We start from the raw sequence: 22,985 nt of genomic DNA, 5'->3' as shown, positions 1-22,985 counted from the left end.
TCCCCAGACAGAGATTTTCAAATGTCTGAAAAGTATGCCACCATGTGTTTCTATCTTCATTCACTGTTCTGAGAGCTCTATTACTTCATTAAATTTGGAAAATCATATATTTCAGTTTGGAAAATTAGCTTGACTTCTTTGTTGTTGATTTTCTCACTTACGTATTCTCTAGTTTCTTTCTTTTTTTTTTTCCCTGGAATTTCTTTTACCTCAGACTTTAAACCCCCAGGATATTTCCTCTACTTTTTTCTTTCTTTCTTCCCTGCCCCCACTTTCTTTCTTACTAGTGGCACTCTTATTTTTTCATCGACTTTCTTTTTTTAAGGCAGTTCTACATTTACAGAAAAATTGATAGGAAAGTACAGAGTTCCCACATACTCTCTCCCCTCTCCTATAGCTTCTCCTATTATTTACATGCTATCCTATTGTGGTACATTTGTTACAACTGATGAACCAATGTAACTGAAATCCATAATTTACATTAAGCCTCACACTTTGTGTTGCCCATTCTATGGGTTTTGACAAATGTATAATGACATGTGCCCATCATTACTGCATCATACAGAACAATTTCACTGCCCTGCGCCCCACCTCTTTATTCCTATAACCCTCCCTACCCTTTTCAGAGTAGCTTCTTTCACTTAACAATATGCTTTTAAGGTTCTTTCATGTCTTTTTGTGGCTCGATAGCTCATTTCTTTTCCTTACTAAATAATATTCCATCATATGATGTACGAGTTTGTTTGTCCATTCACTTATTTTTTTTAATGTTTTATTTATTTTAGAGAGAGAAAGAGAGTGCACAAACAGGGGGAGGGGTGTAGGGAGATGGAGAGAGCTTCTCAAGCAGACTTCACACTGAGCACAGAGCCTGACTCAGGGCTCGATCCCAGGACCCTGAGATCATGACCTGAGCCAAAACCAATAGTTGGACGCTGAACCAATTGAGCCACCCAGGTGCCCACCCCATCCATTAATTTACTGAAGGACATTTTGGTTGCTTCCAAGTTGTCACAATTATGAATAAAGCTGCTATAAGCTTTTGTGTGCAGGTTTTTGTATAGTCATAAGTTTCAACTCACTTGGGTATCTACAAGGCAGCATGACTGCTGGAGTTTCCCTTTATATTTTTTACTCAATATTCTGGAAGGTGTCCTTCACATTTATTCCAGCTGCTCCATTTTCATTTCTACTCTCACAATTTCAGTTTTAAGAGGCTTTCGTAATTGAGCTACTGTTTGGTATAGCATTCTTTCTCTCTGTGATAACTTTCCTGAGTTTTCTTCTCTCTGCATAATATTTTCCTCTATTTTTTTCTAGTTCACTCTTATCTCTTTCATATTAGACACTTACTTTAGATGTCTAGTGATCTTTGGTTGCTGGTTATAGTTATAATTAAGCCCTAAAAATAACTGGAAACTGAGATTATGAGTCCCGTTCATTGACTGTGGACCTCACTGTAAAGTGATCTGCCTGTGCCATTTTCTATCAGACAGTATCTTTAGCTCATCTTTCTTGGGATAATAAAATGTCTTGAAGGAGGATTATTCGATCTCTGGCTTAGATGGCATAAAACTGACTTCCTGCATCGCCCCCAAAATTCTTGAAGGACAAAGGTTGAAGGAAGTTCCTTTTGAATTTCAAACTTAATGAATGACACCATCTGCTTCAAGTTATAAAATTATATTACAAATAAATTATAAATTCATATTTCGTGTATAAAAAGAGACAATGTATTACACACCACTTCTGAAGAAGGACCTGCATCTTCAGTGCTAATTAGGTCACCAAAATGGACCAAAACAAGGAAAGGTAAAAAAGACCACACATTTGCAGAATACTAAGATGAGCTGGGCCAGTTGAGCCTTGAAAGAAATTGTAGTGATGTGTGTGTGTGTGTTCACTGTCAGTGTTGGTCACAAAACAGCAGTTACTCTAAGGAAATAATTAGCTGGCATGAGCAGAGTAACCGGATTAATACCTTCCTCTCCATCTTTTTTTTTTTCTCTCTCTCTTTTGAATGTGTGTTCATTAATTTACCTGAGCGTTTTCAACAACTCCTAAATGAGAGCGCTTCCTGGGGCGGAGGAGAAAATACTGGTCAGTTTTCGGGCACGGGGTAGGGATTGCTCCCGGTTTTTCTCTCGGGTGTTCAAACCCTGGCCAGCAATATTCCCTGGTTCTCCACGCTTTTATGGGAAGCCTGTCCTTCCTTCCTTCCTAGGACGCATGCAAATGGTGCATCTTTAGTTACTCGTGATACTGAATTCCGTAGAAACGAAAGCGTTTTTATTGTTTGCCCACCCCCGCGGCCCTAGCACCGGGCACAGGCTGACACTGAATATTCACTCGCCGCCGGAGCAAATGAACGAGCTCCAACCCGGGCGGTGCAGGAGGACAGTGAGGCAGGGTCTCCTCGCAGCGGCGGACCGCAGCCGAGCGGGCAGGGGGCGGGCGCGGCAGACGCTGCGAGTCCGAGGACGCTCCGCGCGCCGCGCGGTAACGGCGGAAACTCCACTTCCGGCCCGGGCGACCCGAGGGTAGATCCGGGCTGGCGCCGACCCTGGCTCCTCCCCGCGGCAGGTGTGCGCACGCGCGTGCGCGCCCGCCGACCACGCCCCCGGCCTTCCTCCCTGAGGCCGGGGAGGGATGCGCCGGAGAGCTGGCGCCGGTCCGCGCTCCAGGTGCGACCTCTTCGGGGAGATCCCAGCCTGCGTGCCCGGCTCCTCCGGGGACACTGCCTTTGTGCATGTGGTGAAAGCCCAATCTTTTTGGCAAGAATATTTGGGAAAATACTTTTTTTTCTTCTCCCCTTGATTCTCTAAATTCAGTTGGTTGAAAAGGAAGCGGGCTCGTCCGGGATTTGAACCCGGGACCTCTCGCACCCGAAGCGAGAATCATACCCCTAGACCAACGAGCCGCCTACGTACGGTGCTGGCCCATATTTTGATATAAGAAGAAATAGAATCATATTCTCCATTTTATTTTGCTCACAAATAATGTGTTCCCTGAGAAGGTGTAATCCCCCACCAATCACATGGATGAAACAGTTGGAAGAGCTGTTTGTGCGCCCGGTTTGTTGATGGTTTAAACCACCGTGACACCACGTGGTTGGAAGAAAGCCTGGTCACCTGTAGGAGATTTTGACATTTTCTTTTTCCTTTGTTCTCCTTTGCTAAACTAGTCTACGTAATTGAACCCATTTTCATTTAGCTTATAATTAAATTCGGTTAGAGAAATTCGTATTCTGGAGTTTTCCTCTTCTCACTGTTACCCTCTTTGAAAGCTGGATATGACCATTACTGAGGGGCACAGAGACCATTTGCCCCGACAAGGAGTCTTTGCAGCTACCAGAAGTTCCGAATCTCGGCAAATTCCGCTGATTCCATTCCATAACATTAATTTTTCAGGGGCGCCAAGAGGTTAGTATTAGGTGAGTTTATTAAGTTACCAAAACTTCTGGTTAAAGTCCAAGTTTTCGCCAGGGGTCATTAGCTGATATCTGTAAACCACATTTTAAATCCATGTAAATATGTGTGCATTGAACTATTACACATTTCACTTTTGCTGTACTGAATTCCATAGAGTTCATACCTTCTTCAAAATTAAAAATAGTTCGCCTCATTACGTTCATTCTTTCAATTATTCTATAATTATTTATAGAATGCCTGTTCGGTTTTTTTACCCCAAATGAAATTATTTACAAAGATGAATAAAAATAATGATTTTCTTGAATATGTGAGAAGAGAAATCGGTCCTTTGTGAAAGGGAGTGGATTTAAACTAGCACTCACTTTACATTTTGATTTGGATTTACTGGGTGGATTAAAGTAATTTTGAAGTTACTAGGCATTCCTCTTGCTATCTCCTACTCACTTAATGTTTGGAATAGTGTGATTCTTATTAAAACCCATCTGTTTGCTTTGTACCTTGACAGTTTAAAAAATCTTGACTGATTTCTCTGAAACATCTGCCTTTGGGTAGTAGTAATTTCTCACTGCCCTCAAATTCCATTCTGAATGCCATGGTTCAGACTCAGCATTCCCCTTTCATGAAAACATGTTCTCCTCTTCAAGAAATAGTATCTATATTCATTTACAGATGGGTCCCCTGACACAGGACTATAATAAAACTTTAAATCAAAGTTTAAATACTTCATTGTGGAAAGAATTGTTCAACCTAAACCCAGAAATTTCCCAAAGAATTAATTCCTTGATACACAATTAAGAGCACTTCCCTTCATCTTGAAATCAACTAAATAGATTAGTTTACTAATTTCTGAACTCAATGCCATGGTCTTGGGGTCACACCCTCCATAGAGCGACCTACATTCTAGACCTCAAACTTCTGTTCTCCCTTCATTTCCAAAGTGTGATATACTTTCCCCTTTCTCGATCCAGTTTCCCTGAGAATAATAAATAATTTATTTACTTTTAGACCAGTAAGAACTCAGACTCCAAACAAAGGTCATTATTTAAACATTGCTAAAAGGAGCATAATTTTGCACAGCCGATGACCCACATGTAATTTATATTCCAGTCATTTTACTGAGACATCTACTGCCCTTGTCTAGGCCATGTAGATCATACATAATAAGAGGCTTAGTTGTGTTGGCAAACATGATTATATATTCATACTTAAACTCAAGTTCCTTGGTAAGCAGAAGGCACACCATGAAGATATAGTTACAGAAGACAAGTTAGGACAATGGATATAAAATGTCCTAACAAATGAAAACAAGACTTATGCGCCAAGTTTCTATTTAATAATTACTCAGTGTCACATTTATGTTACGCTCTGGGTTACCAAAGGCAAATAAGTGTTTCAGTCCTTAGAGAGATTCACTCTAAATGGCTATGTGCATAGCTATAATTGTCACTTTTCTAAATGTTCTCAGCTGAGATTTTATTCCATGTTGTCTCATATCTCTCACCAAAAATCTTCCTTGTATGGCTTTAATTATTCCTTTCGGACTATTTAACGGTGGTAAGGTTTGGGTTCCGCTGCCACGGACCTTCCTCAGGGATAGCTCTCATCTGTTGTAATGGTAGGCCAATACAATCTTTACACCTTTTCACTTAATACCATTATCTTTGGAAATATTACTGAATCACTAGGTTTATTATCATTTTTAGATGGGAAAATGAAGCAGTCGTGGCACCAAGTAAATAAGAGTTAGAGGGAATTTTTCTCTCCTCACACTTTCAGAATCAAAAAGATGAGCCACAATCTTCTTGGCTCTTTAATCAATGTAACTATACTTATATGACAACCAATATACTTTTGGGGGCCTTCTGATGACTTCTTAACTTAGGCTCATGTTACTAAATTTTTCATCCTTCCCATCTGTTATAAGAGAACCACTCCCACGTGAGTTCTACCTTAGACTAATCTGTGACTGACTCAACACGATCAAGTTTACGTTAGTTCAGAACTCTAGTTTTGATCTGTATTTTTATCTAAAGAATATGTTTGGGGGCGCCTGGGTGGCTCAGTTGGTTAAGCGACTGCCTTCGGCTCAGGTCATGATCCTGGAAGTCTCGGGATCGAGTCCCGCATCGGGCTCCCTGCTCAGCGGGGAGTCTGCTTCTCCCTCTGCCCCTCTTCCCTCTCGTGCTCTCTTTCTCTCATTCTCTCTCTCTCAAATAAATAAATAAAATCTTAAAAAAAAAGGAATACGTTTGGAATCTATTCCAAATTTCATAATCTACTCTGTGGTCTGACAAATGATTTGAGTGACATTCATATTAATTTCCTATAGTTGACTTTCACAGAGGTAATTGCCTGACATTTTTTTGACAAGTCTCCTAAAAATTTGCTTTCTCATAAGGGGGACAGAGTGGAGCCTGCACTCAGCTCCCCTCATCCCCAACCACAAAATCCAGCATTTCTTGACTGCCTCCATAAAGAGAAAAAGCTAAAACTCTACGCCCCTGAGTAGCCTATGTTGCAGAAATGCGGGAGGAGGATGCTGACGACCGTGAAGACTGGTAAAGATAGGACCAAACCACTCGGCCCCAAGGCCAATGACAGCGCTGACTTTTCACCCAAGTTCTCCCTCATTATAATAGTAAAAAAATCACGCCCGAGGGTGGAGATGTAACATGCTAATTAGACACATGACGTATGAAGAAGCGAGCCCTTTAAGTTCACAGGAGCCGAGCAATCCCCTCTTCTATATTCCCACCAAATCCTCTTTATTTTTTTTTTAATTTTTTTAAATTAACATATAATGCATTATTTGTTTCAGGGGTACAGGTCTGTGATGCATCAGTCTAACACAATTCACACTGCTCACCAGAGCACCTACCCTCCCCGCTGTCCATCACCCAGCCCCCCGTCCCTCCCACCCCCCTGCGCTCCAGCGACCCTCAGTTTGTTTCCTGAGATTGACTCTCTTATGGCTTGTCTCCCTCTCTGGTTTCAACTTGTTTCATTTTTCCTTCCCTTCCCCTATGATCTTCTGCCTTGTTTCTTAAATTCCTCATATCAGTGAGCTCATATGATAAATGTCCTCTTGAGAGCTCTCCTGACCCCCCCAGAGAGCCAGCCTGAAGACTCCTCTGTGCTGCCTCCCTCGCGCTCCAGCAGAAGACCCCACAAAACCTTGCCTGGAGCTCCCCTTCTGCCTCCTGTCAATTTCTATTATTTGGCGAGCCCCAGGGCCCAGGTAGGTGACAGAGGTCAGCATTTTCGCCAACGTATTTATTTCAGTATGCGGATTGTACCTAACACCGGATTGTACCCCGAGCCCGGGTCCGTATTACTACATCTGGTTTATGACTTTGAAATCTCCCTATTCTGCTACAACTAAGCACAGAGTCCTTCAAAGTTGTGACACTTCGGTGCAAACAGCTGTCTCCAAATTCTTTACAAAATGGTGTCCCTGCTTGCTGAGTTTCTCACAAGATTTCTCTGAAAAAGGCAATGCTGGGAGATGAATGCTTAGTGTGTCTCTCTTGTGTGTGTCCTTAGCTTTTAGAAGCTTAGAAGCTTTGGGCTTTTCAGTAGGATGGAGAGGAATTTGAAATGGCAGCTCCTTTGAAAGATGGTTCGTCAACCCAATTAATTTTTTTAAAAAAGATTTTATTTATTTATGTGAGAGAGAGAGAATGAGATAGAGAGCATGAGAGGGAAGAGGGTCGGAGGGAGAAGCAGACTCCCCGCCGAGCAGGGAGCCCGACGTGGGACTCGATTCCGGGACTCCAGGATCATGACCTGAGCCGAAGGCAGTCGCTTAACCCACTGAGCCACCCAGGTGCCCAACCCAATTAATTTTCTTACAAAGTTTTTTTTTTAATCAATGTTTTTCTGAAAATATTTCTTTAGTCAAAGACAAGACCCAGGAGATAGCTGATATTTCTGTCAACTCTTACTTCTTTCTGTTCATCAGTTTTCCTGTCTTGTATCTCGTAAGGATGCCATCTGCTTTGATCATCTCACACCTTATTTCTATTTGTCTGATCCCATTCTTCCCAAAGATCACTAACAGGCCAGTTTGGGAGAGAACAGCAGGGCACCAAATCACCCTGTGGCCCCATATACCCATGGACTCCTCAGGGCCAGAACAGGGCACCGACCTCATTTTCTCCTGGGGACACATGTCATGATTGTCCTTTGGTTTTTATTTCTTTCTAGAGTGAACCGAAATATACCTGTGACTCTCAGTTTTCTGGAATTACTCAAAGCCTTAGAGGGGGACAGCATAGGATGCAGAATTCATGGCCATTCTGGATAGCCCTGAGATCAGGCACTGCCCACCGCCCAGATTCCAAGGTGACACCCAGGCAAGGAATGAGGCCACCTCCAGATCCAGGGCCATCAGCTGCCAGAGGCCCAGGGACAGAAGCACTGCTTCTTTAATTGTTTTCTCTCCACTTACTTGTTTTCTATCCCTCTGGTACTCCTTTGTTTTTAGGTTTTGTAAAGTTATCTTAGCTTCAACCTTTTGTTAACTTTGTGATGCCTGCTAAGATTGTTCTTTGACTGAATGGTCTAGTTGACTAATTTTATCTTTGGGTAGCGTGCCCATTGTCAGATTATCTGATAGTCAACTGAGTTTTCAAAAAATTCATTCATTGCCTATGCATATGCAGTGTCTCCGGCAGGTTCTTCTTAACTGTGTATTCCAGCATCGGGTTTCCTTCTCCTTCCTTTACGACTTTAAGAATTTGTATTAGGTTTATTTTAAATCCTTATTCTAATATCATCCATAAATTCTTTCACCTCTAGTGTAGATTTCCTCATTATTGTCATTTTAAAATAGGGCTTGCACCCTGCAGCTGTCTCCTGCCCCACCTCTGGAACCATGGTCTCCCTTTGTTGATAATAAGTGTTTCTGGTAAAAGGAGCAAAACCCCCTCCCTGGTTGTGCAGATCCCAATGATACAAGGTGAGAATGGCCACGCCAGGTGGCAGACCCTTCTGTTTTACCGTGTCAGCCACACTACATCTCATTCTGCCCCCTCTCCACAAGGAAGCCATCCACCTCTGCCAAGAAATTTTCCTGTACCATCTGCTACAATACTGTGGTTTTTCTGAAGTATGTCCCTGTCTTTCCTGAGATGTATGTGAGGAGATGTTGGTTGGGTTGAGAGCAGGGAGTTACTCTCCTCGGAGGTTACTTTGTCTGCCTTTTAAACATAGGGTTCAAAGTCCTAGCCTGAGTGATAGCCTGTACCTAAATTACAACTCTGAAATTGTTTCCACCACTGAGCATTCTATGAAATCTTTGGGACAGTTAGTGACTGCAACAGCATAAAACTCCAAGGAAGTGGCTTTCTTTCTATCCCTCCTCTCGTTCTGTATTTCTTGGTTTTCATTTTGGTTATTGGTTATTCTTAAAGAAATACACCCAATCTCCTCTTGTCTCCAGCCTGCTGGGCTATCACATAGCTTCCAGAAGTGACTGATAAAGGTGAGAGGTAACAATGGAAAAATCCAAACCTCCCAAAGGCGTATTTTAAGGAATATCTTTGGATTTAAATACTTTGCAATAATGAATTGAGTCTTCCTATTAATGAACCTGGTGTCACAAAACTGTGTCCTTTCTCTTAATTACAAGTCCCAGCCTCTGTATTCACACTGATTTCAGCTGTTCAAAATTTCATGTGCACTTTGCCCTAATGGCCCCGGGATGGCAGGGAATCAAGGTGCAGGGCTAGTCCCTGCTAACACGGTGCTCAGTTCGCTGGGGCGGGCAGCCGCGCCAACTCATGCATGTTTCAGGGAAACAATAGTTTGTCTGGAAACAAACAAGAGTTTGATGTTAGTTTGCAACATCCAGAGCTTCCTGAGTGTAATCTGAACCTGGCCCCTCTGAGGACAGCAGGGAGAGACTGAAGAAAAAGGCAGAGGCAACCCTCTCCAGGTTGGTAGGTAGCACTTTTAATTAGCAAGAGAATTTATATACTAGGCTTGTCTTTGGTGGCCGAAGACAAGGAGACCCCTGCGCCTGCCTGCCAAATCTTGGAAGTTTATATAGAGGTCCTAACTGGGTTCAGTCACATAGTGTCTAGAGGGTGTCGTAACACCATCTCACTCTCTCAAAGCTGTGTCCCTGGGGCGGCTTCTGGAAGCAGGGAAGGCTAACAGAACCCATATTCCAAGGACAGGGGAAGGAGTGAGGAGCTCCTGTCGCCAGGGTCCACCTCATGAGTCAGCCAGTGGCCATATCCTCTCAATGACCTGCCCAACATTTGGGAAGAATCCATTTAATTAGATTCATAAAGAGATTTGACCTTTATCACATTGTCAGAATCAGGGTCCAGAATTCTAATTCGTAAATCATCGAATGGTCTTTATTCATTTCTGTAAAATTAGTAAGTGATTACAGGGTACTTCCTATCTCTCATGCTTCCAACACTGCCACCAAAATAAATTTTGAGATTTACATTATTTGATTTGAAAAAAATAAACTAGAGAAAGGGGAACTATATAATAAGGGATATGAGCAGAATTCTGTGATGACCCCCATGGTTCCTTTTTCTCTGGTGTGCAGACCTCGTATATCCTTCTCTCCTTGAAGATGGGGGAGGACCTCTGAATATGGTGGAATTTCACTACTATGGGGAAGGAAAATTTCTTCCTCTACCTTTCAAAGTCTTCCAGCTGGTTTAAGAGTTAAATTGATGTGAGACAGATTAACAGGAGAAAAAAACACCAAGTTTTATTACATATCCCTGGAGGACCAATAAAGAACTGGAGACAAAAGAAATGACCAAGGCACGTGGTTTTTATAATTTTTAGGCAAAGAAACAATACATTTGTAAGGAATTGACAGGATAAAAAAAACAGATGTTTGGGAGCTTTTCTGAGTAAGGAATTCTAAGTGGAATTTGGACTGAGATAGTGGATTAGTAAAAACACACTAGGGTTGTTTATACAGCCTTCTCTGCTCTTAAGATTCCATCTCTGGTGACAAGAATTTCTTTTTACTTCCTGATACAGGGGGAGTATCTTTCATATAAAAGATTTATTTCCTGCTTTCAGGGAGAAGGCAGAGGGTCTGAAGTCCGTGCATTGGCTGTTTCCAAAATAGCTTCAATTCAATATAATCAGTATGTGACTGTGGTACATTTTCTCAAGTCTTAATGAGAGTGCCAACATTCAGGCAGATGTCCATCTCTGTGAATCAGGACAAACGGGCTGAGAATTACATAACCAAGGCTTAAGACTTCTAGAATGTTTAATATTAGGAACTTATTATCAAAGAAAGAATTTAAATATAAAGAAATAATACAATCTGGCCAATAAAAGAAAAGAAAACAAAGCATCAGCAGGAGAACACTGTGAGCGGCTCTTATCTCAGGGGGGTTGTGGTAGAGAACCTTGGGTTTCTGCAGGTAGCCGGCATGCTTGTGGTGCTTATGGAGAACGCATACCATGGAGACACTGGCCCAGCCCATGAGACCCGGAAACAGGAAATCTCGCAGGGCCATGAGAATGAGAAAAACCCACCTCATTGTCTGGCTTGCTGGTAGAAAAACACAGTGGCCTTCACTTTCACCAATTTGTGACCCGTTTAGGCTGTTGATGTTTTTCATGTAATAGAGTAAGTTCATGCTGAGCAAGGAATTGAGTATCCAAAAGAAGAGGGAAAAGGGAAGGATAGGCCATGTGGATGCTGGCTTGAAGCTGGCGCACACGGAGGCTCTGGGGCTGATGGTGGTGGCCTGGACCACAGTGAGGAAGCTGCTGGTGCAGATCGAGAGGCCCCGGGCCAGCCTCTCGAGGTACGCAAACATTTTACAGCCTGTATCATCCGGGAAGTGTCTCAAACCGGACGTATAGTATTGTTTTTAGTGTTACCTTGGAAAAAAGTATTATGATATTTGTAAAAGCCAAGTGGATGAGAATTAGATGTATAGATTTCTTTTTGGTGTCCCTAAAGAAAATGCACATGTAATTCACAAAAACAAAGACGTTCCCCATCGTGCCAGGTCCAATTATAGAGAGGAATATTGTTCGTTTAATACTAATCATCAGAAACATCTCTTACTTCATGGGTAGGAAATCTTTGGATCTAGCAAACACCTCTTGAAGAAAGCAACAGTAATGATGATATGTATCTGCAAAGAATAATGCGTATCAGAGGGCTTTTCTGGTGTATCAGGGACACTGAGCCACGGCTCATGATGTATGTAATGGATCAGAGTTTTGTCCAAAGGACTCTATTACTGTCCTTGTGGGCACTCGCTGTGGGTGATTCTATGAGCCTGCAATTCAGTCTTGGGGATGAGCATACAATAATCTAAATTTGCAACCAAGATTTTTTTCTGTGCTCCATATCAGCAAAACCAACCTGCCCATTCAGATCTCTATATAGCTAACGTATGTTCAATCGCAGCATGTGCTTAAAATGAACCCCAAATTCCCCCAACCTGATGTCACCCTGTGTTTTCTACTTCGTCATATGATATTACCATCAGCCAACTCCAAAAAAATCTGGGTTTTCTTAACGTCTCCACCTCCCCACACCCCACAACAAAGACTCAGTTACTCCTCTTGCTTCTGCGTCTTTCATAGCTCACAAATTTAGGCTGTCTCATCTGTCATCATGCCCCTTCTATTTTCAGCATCCATCACATACCTCAGTTTGATTAGTGTAACAACTTCCTGGTTTGTCTCCTGATTCCAGATAGTTTTTTGGGGTGGGGGAGGGGAAGGGCAGAGGGAGAGAGAGAGAATCAGAAATAGGCTCACACCAAGCACAGAGCCCGAAGCGGTGCTGCATGTCAGGACTCTCAGACCACGACCTGAGCCCAGATCAAGAGTCGGGCACTCAACCCACTGAGCCACCCGGGCGCCCCTCCTGATTCCAAATTTCATCTCTCTGATACATACACCTTAATATTTCCAGAGTTGTCTTTCAAACCCCCAAACATTTTCTGTATGTTCACTGCTTATAGTTTTCAGTGAGTTTTCCTAGTTTTTGAGATTAAGTTAAGCTGCAGAGATTCCAACTTTTAAATGCCCTTCGGCCAAAGACTTCCAGACAGGAGCCTGTGGGCAGCACAAACTCAGATCTACGACTTGCAGCAGCCTGGCCAGGGCCGGGGGGCCCTTGGAATGCTGCCTACAAGGGTCTTTATAGGAGGTCTGAGCCCCACTGCGGAATCGGAGGGGATCTATGCGGAACCTGGATCCGTTCAGGATGTTTGATGTCTCCCCAGGGGGTTAGCAATGCCAATAACCAGGAATTGGGTGCTGTCAGGGGACAAGGGCAGTTTATAAAGGAGGGATCCCCAAATCTGGGGGCATATCATAAAGTGAGTTGGGGAGTCCTCGGGAAGAAAAGAGTGGTCACTCAAACACAGGATCATTATGCCATTTCATAGCTGCGGAAGAACGTGCGGAGAAATGACTCAGGCAAGTGGGTCAGTGCGACCTGTGTCTCTTCTCTCAACCTGGTCGATACTAGAAGTGATTTGATCTTTATCAGTCCAGGCTGACTGTCACACTTTCAGGCTGGAATAAGAATTGCTCTTTCAGGGGCGCCGGGGGGGCTCAGTCGGTTAAGCATCTGCCTTCGGCTCAGGTCGTGATCCCAGGGTCCTGGGATCGAGCCTCACATCAGGCTCCCTGCTCAGCGGGAAGCCTGCTTCTCCCTCTCCCACTCTCCCTGCTTGTGTTCCCTCTCTCGCTGTCTCTGTCAATTAAATAAATAAATAAAATCTTTAAAAAAAAAAAAGAATTTCTCTTTCACTACCAACATTTGAATCTCATTTCTCACGTAGACATTTCTATAAAACTACAGAAACCAGGACATCTAAGAGCCAGTTTGCATAGGTTCCGTGTACTTGGAAAGCTTCCCACAAGCCTTCACCCCGCACCGTGTCCTACCCCCATTAAGGCCTGGCCTTAGATGCACCTTCGCCTTGCAGGTGTCTGTCAGCATGAGCTGTGTGAAGTCAGTCTCGTATCCGGGTTTGGAACCGGGAGGCCTCAGGACATGGGGAACACGGGCGGTTATGGCCATCAGCCTCCACTTCCTCCCCCAACAAAAGTGGCGACTAATGCCTGCACCATGTAGTCAAAGAAAGCGTGACGTGATCCTCAATGCCTAGCACCTCGTGAAATAAACTAGCAGCCTAACAGCAGGAACGTCAGCAATAACCAATGTTCTGGACTGAGAACAGATGAAATATTTAGTCAAGCCTCTGGAATCTACTAGAAATCACTGCACTCAACACACCTCAATGCCCTGATGTGTCCTGATTAAATATGTTCCTGTTTGGTTTTGTTTATCTCTGTCTAGGATTTCCCATTTTTCCGGCCTTCTTTCCATCTTCCCCAAATTTCACAGTTCTGAGTCCGAATTGGGACCACCTTCTGTATCACCTAATAAACCACGTCTCTTTCTTTCTGACTGAATAATAGGAACAATGGCAGAGGGGGGAGGGATGGTACTCTCCCAGATTATGGTTTGGAAATGGTCAGGTAAACAACTGTAAAAGACATGCTTCACACTCAGTAGCTGGGTGAAGCCCATTCTGGATCTGACACCTACCAGCTGAGCCAAGTCAGTGCGTCGCTCTCAGCCTGTTTTCTCCACTAAAAAATGAGATGAGTGCTTCCTGCTATGGAAGACTGGGGTAAAGTGACCGTGGACAGCCTCAGGGTATTCAAACCTGGCAGTTCAAAAGTAGGAATTTGCCAACAGCCCCTGTCACTTTAATCCTAATGGCTGCTAATAGGTGCCCCATCCAGCGGGCGCGTGGTGGGGGAAGGTGACTTACACGGATGGTGTTCTTATTAACACTAGGATCCGGAGGCTGAAGGACGCAGGCAGGAGAAAACCTTCCGATTACACCCATGCACTTGGGGGATCTGTCACGCACTGGGGAAGACAGAGCTGGCTCACATGCAAACACAGGAATGCAGCCAATGAGGGCTACGAGGGTCATCACCGCGGGTGATGCTTGCACAGGCCTGGTGCAGGGGCCACGGAGGCTGAAGGAACAGCTGCTCCCGGGACCTGGAACAGCTCTGGCCCGTCTCGATTTCCGGATAAAGAAAGTGGGCCCCCTCGGTGGGAGCCCACCCCAGAGCTCTCCCGTGGGACCACACCCTGAACTCGGCACCGGGCCCACACGTGTCCGGAGGCACATTTGCTGGAACTGGCCCCCATCATCTTTCTGGCCCCGGGGACATACCTTTGCAGGGTCAGGAGGCCAGGTGCTCAGGCTCCCAGACCCTCCCAGGAACGGCCTTCCTTAGTCAAAGACAGAGGCCCCGTCCCCGCGTCTGAGGGAAAGGTTCTCTGGCACAGGGGGGGAGACAAGCATCCATCAGGTCTGCTCCCGGCTACCTGCTGTGCAGCCAGGCTCTTTGCTGCTCCTTCTGGCAGGTGAACCCTCCCCTCCCCAAGCCATATCTGTACCCTCTGGATTTGAGGAGCTGTTGACTAACACAACCTGGAACCAAGACTTCACTTTTCAAAGTTGTCAGGCTGTCAGGGAGGAGAGAACCCCCGGCGGAATCTCAGTCCCCGAAGTAGAGCTTTCCCTGTCCCTCCACAATTACAGCAAGTGTTGGGTTCAGAAATGGTCTCCGTCTTAATTAGGCTTAATTATTTTAATAGGAGGGATGTGCGGTGGGAAAATGAACAACTAGCGAGGCTTCTGGATCCAGCCTTTCCCATCTTTCGGGCCCCCCCTCACCTTCCCTAAGTTCCAAGGCTGTGAATCAGAATGGGGACCAGCTCCCAGACACATCAAAGTCGCTTTCCTTTTTTTCTCGAGGTTTTCTTTTTGCACGGGGAAGCGACAAAGGATGGCTGGAGAGTCTGTCTCCTGAGCACGTCACCAGCGCGGGTGTGGGGAGGACAGGACTCCCCACGCTCCTCCTGTGCCCGCGCGGTTTTGGTGGGGGGCTGATTCTCCTCCTGCCCTCCGCGTTCCAAGCTGCGGCCTCTGTAATAAAAGACAGGCCGACAAGAGAAGAGCAAGCAGGCATTTATTATCACGTGTACCTCACGTACACATGGAGATACCCAGAGAAAAATGACTACCGCCTTGAGGTGGCTTGGGACTTGGGCTAAACACCATTTTAGTAGAGAAAGGGTATTGGGGGGGGGGTCTAGGCCGTTTAGGAGCAGGTAAATGATTTTTAAGAAAGGTGAATGGGCCCCTAGAAGCACAGTTGGGAGGTATGATACGTGTGACAAAGTTTGTTGGGTATGGTGTCCACTCCTCATCTACTCTCCTGTGATGCGAACCAATCTTCCCTGATTAATGAAACTCCCAGGGAGGTGATTTATGACAACTGAGTTCCTTTTGGAGAATCTGTCTTTAAGCAGATTACGGGAGTTTTGAGGACGCCTCTCCTTGCTTTCCTCGTTTCCAAGTGCTCAGAGCTCAACATCATCAATACACCAACGTGGCATCTACTGAGGTAGCATATTCTGCTGCCCTCAGCGGGTCAGAGATCTTTTCTGCAAGCGGTTCATTGTTTCTTTGTTTTTGTTTCTTAAAAGATGTTATCTATTTATTTGAGGGACAGAGACAGAGAGAGCACAAGTGGGGGGAAGGGAAGAGAGAGAGAGGCAGAGGGAGAAGCAGGCTCCCCGCTGAGCAAGGAGCCCGATGCGGGGCTCGATTCCAGGACCCTGGGATCATAACCTGAGCCGAGGGCAGTTGCTTAACCAACTGAGCAATATCCGGAGATGTATGTAATTTTTTAGAAAACCTTATTAAAGCTCTCACCAGTTTTGCAACCCAAGAGTATTTTTTTCCAGGACCCGTGAACCACTTTTTGCAACATAATTCTGAAAGAAGATAGGGTCCCTGTTTCCCAGTTTCTGTGGGAGATTAGGAGCCCAAGTTCCAGGAGGACCTGATTCCAAACGGCAAAGCTATATCCTGTCATCTAGATCGAGAAACATCTTATGTCTTTGGATAAAGCCAACTCATTTACACAGTGTCACCCAAACCAGAAGAATTTAGGATGCACTATGTGGGACAAATGGTGCTGTCAAGACTTCTGACTTGAGGGCAAACTCTCATTATCTGGAGAACATGTATGCAATGCTTTGTGTCTGTTTGGTATATAAAGAATGAGCTCCCCCCGCCCCTCGTTCTTGCAGTCTCTTTAGTGGATTGGCTCTGATGTGCATCACGTTAAGGTTGAATGCTTTTTCAATATTAAAAGTGGTTTTCCTTCTCCTTTACTTTTATAGAGAAGTCTAGTGGGTTGGCAAGAGATTTTGTTTCTAATTCTCTTTCTCCAACACCCATAGGTAATAAATGGCTGAATGGAGGATGAATCCAGAGACTCTGACCAAGAGCCTAAGCTCCTCACTACCGACCCTGGCTCCCTTCCCCGGTTTGATGTGTTCTTCTGGTCAGTCTCTCTTCCCCCTCAGCACGCCTCCTATGTCCCCTAGACTCTGCCCACACTTTTCTCTCTGCATCTAGATGTGTGTGCCTCCACCTCTCCTACTGGGAGTCACGCCATCGGTGGCGGTTCTGGGGTTTCACGTGGATTCCATGGATTCCTGGGGTTGGGGAGGGAAAGAATTTCCTCCTACCCTTCAAATTCTTCCGGAGGGTGTAAGAATGAAATCGACAGGAGACAGATTAGGAGGAGAAAAAAAACCCCACAGTTTTATTGCATGCACCTAGAGGTCCAGTAATGAAATTGAGACCCAAAGAAATGACCAGGCAGGTGGTTCTTGTACTTTTCACACAAAGAGACAATAAACCTGGGAGGATTTGACAGGACCAAAGAAAACTTAACTTTGGGAGCTTTGATCGATAAGGAATTCTAAACAGAATTTAGGCTGGGGTGGTAATGAGTAGAAAGTGATAAGGAGTGTTTATACAGCTTCTCAGCTCAGAATTTCCTGTCTCTGGTGGATAAGGATGTGTCTTTACCTCCTGGTACAGGGAACGTACCCTTCTGGGAGACTGATTTCCCTGCTTTCAGGGGGATGGAGAAAGGTCGGAGTGTCCTGGTTACACGGGCTGTCTCTTAAGTAACTTTTATTTACAATCATTAGTATACCAAAGTTGCACACCGTGGGGCAACCTGCCCTGCCCCCCCCCCTCACTGGCTAAGTCCCAACTGATGGGAGACATTTGATGAGTCACTTGGCCTCTCTCTGTTCCTATGCTTTCTCTTCTGTAAAATGACAATGAAAATAAGACCTGTCTCAGAGAGTATTTGTGGACATTTAAGAAGAGATTCCAGAAAGACAGTCAAGAAATCGTTGCTATGTATGTTCAGTGTGAGAAAAAGAAGAATCTTTCCCAGCCTTGAGGAAAAACCAGGACAGAGAGGCTTATGCGAATGGACCACATGTGCATTTCTTGGCATGGAACCGTGTGAGTCAGAATCTCCAGCTCATCCCTAGGGCAGCTCTGGGTCATCACGATCTGGGGGGTGGAATTGGTAAAGGCACCTGAGAACTTTGGGCTTCCCTGACATTCACCAGTTCTGCAAGTAATTGACAAGTCGAATGTCTCCAAGGAACACCTCCTCTTTTTGATGCTCTTTGTACTTTGAAGAGGAAATACTATTTAAAAAACTGAGGCATTTGCTTACAATGTATCTGTTAAGCTTTGTTTAAAACATCAAATGAGGAAGTTTTTGTTCAAATTCCTGCCTCCTCTCTCTCCACCCTGCCCCCTGCCCTGTGTGCACTGTGGGATTGCTGTAACCCCAGGGAGAGCTTGTGGTCAGCACAGAACTCAAGAGTTGTATTCTCTCTCTACCGGCTCATCTACAATACATCTTAATTAGGTATCACTTGTTGGTGATGGATAAGCCTCGTCTTCGTTCCTTTTATCACTAGTTTTCCTTTCTCCCTAGGTCCAAATTCCATGTATTAAGGGAAGGAGCTATCAGTTCCCACATTAGAAGCCTTGGGTTTGCTTTATAAATATGGGCAGATGAACAGTTAGGTGAGGGAATGAATATTTCTGAAATTGGCAAAAATTATTCTAAAAGTCCAATCTGAAGCATCTGTAAGTTTTCTTTTTTTAATATGGAAAAGCAGTTTCCCTGAGGAGAACGCTGGGGCGCTGCTGAGTAATATCACCAATGACTTGTCCCAAATTTTGTGTAGCCGTGGTTCGATTTCTTGTCAAATCAAAATGTTTAAACAAATGAACAGTGTTATAACACGGGGCAGTTCTGAGCCCTTATATTATAAATGGTTTTTAAAACTAAAAGGGTCTGTTTAAAACTGCCTTAAATTGGGAAATAGATCATAAATAACACTATTGAGAAGATCTTTCCCAGTACTGTGGACATTCAGCGGCTTGTCTCTCATCGTTCAGAATTCTCTGACCCTGGGTGAGTCTCACCGGATTGGGAAATGTACACCTACTGAAAGCCACTCTTTGTCCTTACTTCCACTTTCGCTAATTCCTTTTTATGGGTCCCAGGGTGTCAGAGAAGAAACCACAGATGTTGATAATTTCTTTTCAATCCAAAGTCAAGAAAACCTTAGAGCCCGGTAGTATCTGAGAAAATGTACCGTTTTCAAGGAAATGCTATGTCTGTTTATATTCCTCTTTTTTTCTAAGATTTAATTTATTTATTTGACAGAGAGAGACACAGCGAGAGAGGGAACACAAGCAGGGCGAGTTGGAGAAGGAGAACCAGGCTTCCCGCTGAGCGGGGAGCCCGATGCGGGGCTCCATCCCAGGACCCTGGTGTTTATATTCCTCTTTAGCAAAGTGGCGGAAATACCATTTCCATCCTCTTAACAATCACATAGGAACAACCACCACAGTTTAATTTTGTTTACAATGCGCCAGGCGCTATTCCAAGCATGCTGCATTTATTGAACTCATCTGATTCTCTCTCTCTCTCTTTTTTTAAGGTCCAGTGTGGAGCCCAAAGCAGGACTTGAACTCACCACCCTGAGCTCAAGAGGGATGCTTAACCACCCGAGCCACCCAGGCACCCCTGAGCTCACCTGATTCTTACAACCATCCTACCAATGCCGCTACTTACTATTACTCTGTGTGTATACGAAGAAACTAAGCCTGGACCTACATCTCATAAGGTCTCCAAAAATAACGCCAGCTGGATCATAGATTTGAAAGTATGAGATTATGACTTATAATAAGAAATATATATTTGGTCTTTCCCCCTTTTCCGGGCACAGGGCTCCAAGGACCATTGAAATTTCCTAAGTGATGAGAGGGATGAAGGTGTCTTACTATTCCCAATAAGTCTTTCTCAACCACACCTGAGCTCACATTACTGAAGTGATTTCTGGAATGATCCCAAGGACGGGGGCTGGTTGCCAGGGGAACCACCAAGGGATCAAAGTGTCAGGCTCCTCCATCCCTACCCCCTGACATCTGGGGAGGGGAAAGGGGCAGAAGATTGAATTAAATCACTAGTGTCCAAGGATTTAACCAATCTTGGTAAAGTAATGAAGCCTCCATGAAAACCCGGCACGGGGTGGGGTGGGGTGGGAGAGCATCTGGGTTGGTGAACCTGTGGTAGTGTAGGGAGAGCGGCCCACTCCCTGAGGACAAGGAACTTACGTTCTCGTACGGAAGGTTTGCTGAGTCCCGTGAGCCACTTTAGCAGACGAGTCAGACCTGAGGAGGGGGTCGTGGTACCTCCAGTGGACAGCTGGCAGGTCAGAAGTCCAGGTGACCAGCTGGACTTGCAATCGGCTGGCATGTGAAGTTGGGCAGAAGAGGGGAGGGCAGTCCTGGGGGGCTGGGCCCTTCCCCTGGGGGATCTGACACGATCTCCATGGAGACTGTCTGAATTGCATCACACTGTAGGCCACTCAGCAGGTGTTGCAAGACCATCTGGAGTTCAGAAGTATTGTGAATGTGAGTGTCCCGTGAGCATGAGCCAGCACAGGGACTGGAAGCAAGAGGGACTTCAGTCTGTCAAGACACTGCTCTGAGGCCAGGGTTCAAGGTTTCCACAGGCTTGGAGACAATCCGAGCTGGGAAAGAGAACGGTTGGGACATCATAGCCATTAGGCAGCAGTGGTTGTCTGAGCAAAATTAGACGTAATAATTTCAAGCCTGATCGCACAAGTATTTCTATTTTCCAGGAGCCCGAGAGAATGTCCACCATGAAGAAAGGCATCCTGTGATTGTCCCGTGTCCACGAAAATGGAATGCCCACAGAGAGTTCTGGTTCAAGATGGCGGGGAAGGAACCCACCACTCACACTTATGAATGGACCGATTCCTCCTGAAGAAGAGCTGAGGGCTGACTGAGCAGCTTCCGAAGGACCAGAGACAGAAGAATGGCCAAGAGAGACAGAGACATAGTAGCCAAGGGAACCCCTACGCCCAATTCTGAGAATGGCTCGGAGGCGGGACAGGACCCAGGGACCAGGAACAGATCGCTTTGTCTTTGGGCACAGGGAAAAAAAAACAAACCAACCCTATGGTTTAAAAGAACATATAAAAGAGACCACACTAGAATCTTGCCAAGAGACAAAGGAGCTGCAGGAAAGCGCTCCAGGTCAAGGACCACAGAACTACAGGGTTTATAGTCCCACCCCACCTTGGAAGTCTGGACCTGAGCAGGGCCTGGACAGCAAAACGGGTGGGTGCAGTCGTCCCGGTGCGCTTGGGACCTCAGGGAGCCCAGGGTCCACAAGCCCAGATCAGCCCCAGCCTGCACGGGGACGTGGGGAAAAACGAAGCCAGGGCTTAAAAGGGCCCAGGAGCGGGAACAGCCTCTCCCACTCCACCTTATTAGCCCAGGCCAGAGCAGGGTCTGGATGCCACAGGGGTGGGTCCAGTTGCCACAGGGAGCTTCTGACCCCCCTTTCCCAGGGCCCACACGCCCCCAGCAGCCACTCTGTGGTGTTGGGCCTCAGAAAACAAGCCCTCGTTTGGGGGCTTTGGTTTTTGTTCTAATTTTGACAGTTTTATTTTATTTTTACTTTTAAAATGTGTCTTGTTTTGTTTTGTTTTGGTTCGTTTTTGTCCTTTTGGTTTTGTTCTTTCTTGGTCTAGCTCTTTTTATGTTCTTTTTTCTGCTTTTATTTTATTATTTTCTTTTTTCTGTTCCTATTGCTTTCTCCTTTTTTAATTTTTTTCTCTTTACTCTCTCTGTAAAAAGCCAGGGTTTAAAAGAGGAACTAGGAGCACCTGGGTGGCTCAGTGGGTTAAGCATCTGCCACCAGCTCAGGTCATGATCCCAGGGTCCTGGGATGGAGCCCAGAGTCCTGGCTCTCTGCTCAGTGGGGAATCTGCCTCTCCCTCTCCCTCTGTCCCTCCCCCACTCGCACACGGGCACGCTCTCTCTCTTTCTCTCTCTCAAATAAATAAGTGAAATCCTAAAAACAAAAAAAGAAACAAACAATGGAGTAACGCAGCACATGGGGCCACAGCTCCAGGCAGCCAGCAGCAGTCAGCAAGCACACACCATCTGCACGGGGGGCACCATACACAAGACCCCTGCTTCACTCCAGGAGAAGTAGCCATTTCACCTAATCCATAGAAACAAACACTGAAAGTCAAGCAAAATGGGGAGACAGAGGAATATGCTCCAACAGAAAGAACAGTCGGAGAAGCACTGATACCACAGAACTGCAAAAGATTCCAAGAAAATACTGTGATGAGTGACAAAATTGAAAATGGTCCATCTGTACTCACTTCCTTACTTGTAGTAGGTCTATTCAGAGTTTCTATCTCTTCCTGCTTCAGTTTTGGAAGATTGGATGTTGTCTAGGGATCGATCATTTCTTCTAGGTTGTCCTGTTTGTTGGCGCATAATTTCTCCTCATTTGAGACAACATGGATGGACCTAGAGGGTATTATGCTCAGTGAAGGAAGTGAGACTGGGAAACACACATGTTGTATGAAACGGAATCTTAAAGTATGAATAAACAAAAAGCAGAATCAGAACTATAAACAGAGAAAACAAACTGCTGTTTGCCAGAGGGGAGGGCTGAGGGGCTGGGCAAAATGGGAGAGGGGGAGAGGGAAATAGAGGCCTCCAGTAATGGAGGGAGTAAGTCACGGGAATATAAAGCAGAGCCTAAGCAGTACAGTCAACGATACTCTAATGACCGGGTACTGGGACAGATGGTAGCTACATTATGGGGAACACAGCTCGGTGTACAAACTTGCCAAATTGCTAAGTTGTACGCCTGCAACTATGTAACATTGTGTGTCAACTCCACTAAAAAAAGAAAAAGAAAAAGAAAATAACTTAGTGGAAGAGGCTATTCAAGCCTTTGCCCACTTTTATTGGGTGAATTTTCTTATTGATGTGGAAGGGTCTGCATACATTCTAGACATGAGCCTTTCGTCAGTTATGTGTGTTGTGCACATCCTCTCGCGCTCTGGGGTTTCTCTGCTCAGTTTCTTACTGATGAATGCTGATGAAACGAAATTCCTAATTTTAATATGGTCCAAATTATAATTCTTCTTTTTCAAATGTTTTTTAAATATTTATTTATGTATTTATCTGTCAGAGAGAGAGCACGAGCAGGGGAAGAGGCGGGCAGAGGGAGAAGCAGGCTCCCCGACGAGGGACT

At 45.1% G+C, this 22,985-nt stretch overlaps 1 protein-coding gene and 1 non-coding gene across 2 annotated transcripts; both read right to left on the bottom strand.

The window, feature by feature from the left end:
* Positions 1 to 2,848: 2,848 nt before the first annotated feature.
* Positions 2,849 to 2,920, bottom strand: TRNAP-CGG. The gene has a single exon. It is a non-coding gene; the product is annotated as a tRNA-Pro (tRNA).
* A 7,668-nt stretch (positions 2,921 to 10,588) lies between these two features.
* Positions 10,589 to 11,492, bottom strand: LOC113926845 (putative vomeronasal receptor-like protein 4). The gene is given in 2 exon segments (XM_035728412.1): positions 10,589 to 11,290; positions 11,292 to 11,492. Coding segments are annotated over 2 exon segments (903 nt in total).
* Positions 11,493 to 22,985: the final 11,493 nt, after the last annotated feature.

The sequence above is a fragment of the Zalophus californianus genome, chromosome 7, assembly GCF_009762305.2.
Source record: "Zalophus californianus isolate mZalCal1 chromosome 7, mZalCal1.pri.v2, whole genome shotgun sequence".
NCBI classification, from domain to species: Eukaryota; Metazoa; Chordata; class Mammalia; order Carnivora; family Otariidae; genus Zalophus; species Zalophus californianus.
The sequence above is the reverse complement of the archived record's forward strand: the minus strand, read 5'-3'. Positions and strand labels throughout refer to the sequence as shown.